The sequence below is a fragment of the Montipora capricornis genome, chromosome 1 (assembly GCF_036669925.1).
Source record: "Montipora capricornis isolate CH-2021 chromosome 1, ASM3666992v2, whole genome shotgun sequence".
NCBI lineage: Eukaryota > Metazoa > Cnidaria > Anthozoa > Scleractinia > Acroporidae > Montipora > Montipora capricornis.
This window is the reverse complement of record NC_090883.1, coordinates 44,739,464-44,745,463: the sequence shown is the minus strand read 5'-3', so window position 1 is coordinate 44,745,463 and position 6,000 is coordinate 44,739,464. Positions and strand designations below refer to the sequence as shown.

General features: G+C 41.1%; 1 protein-coding gene across 3 annotated transcripts in view; it reads right to left on the bottom strand.

Moving 5' to 3' along the window:
- Positions 1 to 1,334: 1,334 nt before the first annotated feature.
- Positions 1,335 to 6,000, bottom strand: part of LOC138045890 (solute carrier family 12 member 2-like) — a 31,825-nt gene continuing 27,159 nt past the window's right edge. For all 3 annotated transcript variants that reach the window (XM_068892527.1, XM_068892533.1, XM_068892541.1), the window contains exon 7: positions 1,335 to 2,474. In XM_068892527.1, the coding sequence (XP_068748628.1) occupies positions 1,525 to 2,474 (950 nt within the window). In that variant the 3' untranslated portion in view covers positions 1,335 to 1,524. The remainder of the gene's footprint in view (positions 2,475 to 6,000) is intronic.

The following is a 6,000-nucleotide window of genomic DNA, read 5'->3' as shown; positions in this document are numbered from 1 at the left end:
ACCCGCGAAAGACTTTGGATCGTGTAAATTTATATTAGGGAGTTAAGAAACGACAACGGCTACGACAATGACAACGCCAAAAAGCAGTAATATTATTGGTTAAAAGAGGAAAAAATGATCGTGCTACACGTGCGGAACGCATTTTTGTACATTTCTCTCCCGCGTATTCGTCAAAACAACGTAAAATGACCAATCTTCGGGTTTTCACGACAGCGTGAACAACAAACAACAGTGAATCTTTCCTTCTCTCTCTTTTCTTCAAATCCGTACGTACCAATCTGGTTATAGCATACTTCGCTCATATTGTGCAACATAAACAAGGTGGAAACATCGTAAAACTTAGAATAAGTCAAACCAATAGTTTGAAGTGACGTTTTTCGTCGACGACGCCGTCGGTGACCTTTAAAGCCCGGTTCGCACTCGTGCGATAAAAACAAGCGTAACCACAAGGATGAGTTTTACTGCGACGTTTACACAGTGAAACAAGCCGAGGAAAATTTTGCAAACGCAAGCGTAGTACGTCGGAAAAGATCTAGTAAGATTCAAGATGGCGTGCGAATCGTTGTGTTAGTGCTTATGCTTTTTCTACGTCCGTTCTCACACGATTTTTCTTATGCTCATGCTTTCGCTTATCGCACAGGTGGAAACCAGGCTTACGTCGCAACCGTCGTGGCTGTCGTCGTTTCTTAAACTCCCATATGTTTTGAAGAGAATGGCAAAGAAATCAACTGAAATGGGTGTCGCACGCTCATTTTTCCAATTTAAACCAACAATGCATATGTTGCTTTCTGGTGTTTTTTCGCTGTCGTAGCAGTCGTCGCCGCTTAAAATCCCCGTTGTTTTGAAGACTGCAACAGAAAAAAATAGCCGTCGCGGTTGCTTAAAGGGGCTTTGCCAACCAAAATGATGTAATTCATGACACTCAAAATGCCCCAAAAGTAGAATGAAATATTACAATAACCACTAAAACAAAATAAGAAATACAACAAAACGAAAGAGAAGCATCGATGGACACAAACGGACAAGATTGAAACGGATTGCATTTGGGTAATCTTGAAAAAAGTCGCTCCGACGTTCTTCAAGTTTATGGCAAATCGACTAAATAATGGCCGTTAGTGCTCAGAATCATCTCGTTTGTGATGTAACGAGAATCTTATCACAAGAGGAATTCCACATTACCGTTTTCGAGTTTGAAACTCGTGGTAAACCTAAAGATGTCAAGTCTAGATATTCAAGACAATAATTAATTGGAAGTAAATTAGAGCCTTTCCTTGTACAGTTGAACGTCAATTATCCCAATTTCTCTATTATCCGGACTTTTTCTCCGGTCCCAATTCTATCATGAATATTTTATTTAGTCATGATCAAGATTCGTAGCCATATTCTTTTTAAAACTACAGCGTTGAAAAATGAAGTAAAGACCTAAACAGCCTCAAATAACGTGACATAGCCCCTTTAAAACTCCCTTATATCAACGAAATCACGAAAATCACGCATGCGCATCCGTCATTCAGCTTCTGCCGCCTACGAATAAAATGTCAGTACATTTGTCTGATTGCCGCGCACGAGAAGTACTGGTGGCAGATCAGCCGATAACACCTCGAGCCAGCTCATGTACATTAACGGAGTCGTGACATCTTTGACGGGCACAGGAATTGAGATTACAACAAGCCTCGTGTCTTGAGTGCAATTCTGCCTCACCAGCTCTCCTATGCGGATTGTTCTTAGTACTTTCTGGTCTTCAATTGGGGCATCTCCGAGCTCACTCTTGACAGGTAGTCGCCTAAACGCGTCGATGCTTTCCTTCGATGGCTTTTTGTTGATACCCTCTGTCTGCTCCACGCAGTTTCCATCGATGCGGAATTTCTTCAGCAGATTAGCCAAACGCAACCTTTGCGGGCTGTAGTCGTGCTTCGAGCGGATGTCAGCGGAGAAGAACCTCAGCTTGCAGTTCTTCCAGGCGCGGTGCAGAGTCAGCAAGTAAGGTATCAAAACAGTGAGCCCACCATCATCATACACCCACCAAACGTCGATTGTTCCTCTCTGCTTCTCCTTTAACGCGATCTTCTCGATGGGTGATTTCGTTTCGTCTTCAGGAAGCTTCGAAGACTCCTTATCGGGGCTGGTAAGACTTTCCCTTCTTTCTTGTGTCTCCGCTTTCTTTGACTGAGGAGAACGTGGCTTCGACTTCGAGTTCTCATCCTCGCCTATGATAGAATCTGAATCGTTGTCTCTTTCACCAACAACTAACTGCTCACCAATTTCTCTTTTCTGTTTCTTGTCCATGCGAAGAATTACTAAACCGTAGTTGAGATCGAATACGTCGTTGATGACTCCAAGGTAGTCCACTACGTCATCTATGTTCTTCTTATCCGTCCAGTTCCTCTTGAAGCCCATGACCATGGTGTTTGGGCGCATCTTTCCAAGGCCGGCGAGATGCATCATGGACTGCACCCCCGCGCGGAGACTAGGAGCTACAGGAAAGAAAAATAAGAAATCTGAATAATGAGTAAAGGACTGAGTGAAGGACCGACATTTAACGTCGTCATAATTCCGTCGTCAGGTGGTGAATTTTCCTATTAAATCATCTTGTTTGTGATGTAATGATCATTTTATCAGTAAGGAATTCCACCTTACCATTTTTTAGTTTTAAACTCAATATTAACTAAAGATTTCTCCTTAACACCCCAAAATAACGTGACATAGCCCCTTTAAAAATAAGATTTAAGATGAAAATAAAACATTCAGTGTGAGAAACATGCACAGTACATGGCAGTGACTTGAGCCGGTATCTTCTGATTCACGCTACCACAGATATCTCCTAAACTAACGAGAGAAGCTGCTAAAAATTCCCCATTTCTAGAAGTATTTTGATCGAGATATTCATCTCAATTACTGAAGGGAAAGCAGTGCTTTGTGCAAGGTCAGAGCTAAAATTGATACCTTAATTTGTTTTTCTACATTTCTTTTTGTCTCATCTCCCCCATATGGCGACGACAATATGCCACAAAACAATAATATCGTTGGTTAAAGGCGATGTTACACAGTGCAATTTTTTGTGCAACTTGTCTCGCAACGCCATTTCGGCAAACGTTCTCACAATACGAAACAAATGGTTTTACGGGTGTTACACTGAGCGACGTTTCAATCAACTAGTCCCGTTTCGATGATCTCATGAGGATAAAGGAACAGTTTCATTGGCTGGTGCCGCAAACCGTTGCGATACAAGTTGCAGGACACATGTTACACTGCACAATTAAAAAATTCGGCGATGTAACCGTTGCGGAAAGTAGAACTCAATTCTACGTTCCGCAACGATTTCATCAACTGGTCTCTCAACGTTTTTGACCGTTGCAAGGTATGTTACATTGGGCGATGATTCGTGCAATTTGTTTAGCAATGGCGTTGCGAGACAAGTTGCACGAAAAATTGCACAGTGTAAAAATAATCGTGCTTCACGTATGGCACGCATTTCTGCACATATTTTTGCGGTACTCTGCGCGACAACTACGTGAAATCACCAAATTTGAGGCCTCGACAACAAGATGAGTATACCAATGCAAACTTTTTATTCTTTATTTTTACTCTGAAACCGCTCTCGCCAATTTATTACTGGGTTGCCTTATAAGGCAAACCCAGTCGAGGTCTTCGTTTAGTTTGTTTGTTTTCTTTTTTTTAGTTTTTTTTTTTTTTCCGTGTCGGTAAAAGTCTTGCCTGTCACTCCCCTGGTAAGTGGTGTCTTTGTGTATAGAGCCTTCTGAGCGTATTTTCTTAGGATCGAGAGGGTAGTGGAACTGCGTAGATTTCTCTGGTGGGCACAGTAGAATCATTAACTTAGCCTGCAATGGCGTCGAAAGTCATGCAACGCGAATGGCGTTTTAGTGGATCCTTAAACAAAATATACCCTTATGGAGCTCAATAATGGAAAGTCAGTTGGATAAACTAGGCATGAATCTCAAAAGCGACGAGTACTGAACCTCGACAACAATCTATCGCCCGTCGAGACGAAATCAAAGTGAGCAGTATTTACCTGAAGTACATGGTAATTTGACACAATTGAGTTTCTTGTCTTCACGCACGCAATGAAATAGGAAGAGGTTTTCGCCTCTAAGAGCAAATATGTTGTTTGTTTCAATAAAATTTTCGCTGGAAAAGGATTCTGTGGTATTTTCTGCCTTTGTGAATTATAATATCATGTTGTGTATTGAATTTTCGAGCTGAAGGTTGAAATGTGATATGGGAGAAGTTTTTTAGTATTGCTCTGTAAGCAGGAAGGGTTCACAGGCCTGTTGGAAGCGTGCTAGAGTTTCAACAAAATGAGCCCCAAAATCAGTGAAAACTTGTGACGCAGATGAATAGTAAAGTAGCTGCTATTTCCAAAATGATGGAATTACCTGGTGATAAATAACGTCGTACGTGTCTTGGAGAGTAAATTTTGACTTTGCATAAATAAGAGTTGGGCGATTGTGATCTTTGTTTTAACTTCGCTCATTTCATTGTCAAACTTTATAACACTTGACAGAAAAAGAAACTTACAAAAACCCGCTATCTTGCCATCATTTGACACAGATGCTTCACTGTTTGGCGAGTAAACATAGAGGTAACTTAATCACGGCGCCCGCTGAATTCCGGCCATGTCACTTTCGATTTTGCAATTTACTTGAACGTAGCAAAAATCTCCCAAAATGTTTGTCGCTGATCGTAACTTTTTATATTCTATATTCACGGTTCAAAATTAATGTTGTTTTGATGTCGTAAATATTTTATTCTCGATCGACCGTCCGGGAAACTTCCTTCTGCTCTTTCTGAAAACTGTGTATCAATAGTTATTTGCTTTTTCATCAATATTTGTTTTGCATAAAGCAAGCTAACAAGATCTGTACCTTGCTGAGTTCGCATTTGTTAGAGTTAGTAGTATTTTCGGTCCGATGCTTCTGTTTTATGAGGGGAATGTTGTCTTGGTCTCCCATCCAAACACTAACCCCGCCCGGCAGGGCTTAACTTCAGTGAACTTTAGTATTAGAAAGCTATCAGATGCTCAGAGGGCACACTTGTGGTGAACAGAAGTTGTGAGGGAACTTGAAAATTATCAACATGTCAGCCCAGAAGCCAATGTTTCTCGCTTCTCCTTTATTTGTTGTTCTTCAGAGACTGGAATGCTGTATTTCAATACCACACAATTCAGTGCCTTCTGATTTTCTGTAGCACGTACCACAGGCAACCCAGTGTATGCTTCACAGAAGCATCTCGTTACTGGGTTGCCAACCCAGTCGGAATCTGTCTTTAATTTCGTCGTTTTTTTATTTTTTCGTTTTCTTTTTTTTTTTTATTTTTTTCCGTGTCGGTAAAAATCCTGCCTGTCACTCCCCTGCTAAGTGGTGTCTTTGCGCATAGAGCCTTCTACGCGTATTTTCTTAGGATCGAGAGGGTAGTGGGAAATGCGTAGATTTCTCTAGTGGACACAGTAGAACGATTAACTTAACCGGCAATGGCGTCGAAAGTCATGTAACGCGAATGGCGTTTTAGTGGATCTTTGAACAAAATGTACCCTTATGAAGCTCAATAATGGCAAGCGAATTGGATACTGAACTAGACAGGTGGTCGAATGTTAGAAGCGACGAGTAATGGACTTCGACAACAATCTGTCGCCCGTTGAGCCGTAATCAAAGTGAGCTGTCTTCCTAAAATTTTGCCAAGTGTGGTGTTTTGTACAACACTCAAACGAAATTAACAGTTCTCTAGTAACTCAGTATGGGTTCAACAAAGACAAAGAAGGAATCCATATAGTGGATCTGTTATCTCAGTTGTCTCGCTATTTGTCAGATTTGTATTTACCTGTTCTCAACTCTGCACAGTCTTCCGGTATAACAATTGGAAATTTCACTAATAAGTCATTGACGTGAATGGCGTTTTAGTGGATCTTTAAACAAAATATACCCTCATGGAGCTCAAGAATGGATCGTCAATTGGATGAGCAAGACAGCGCTGAAAAATAAATAT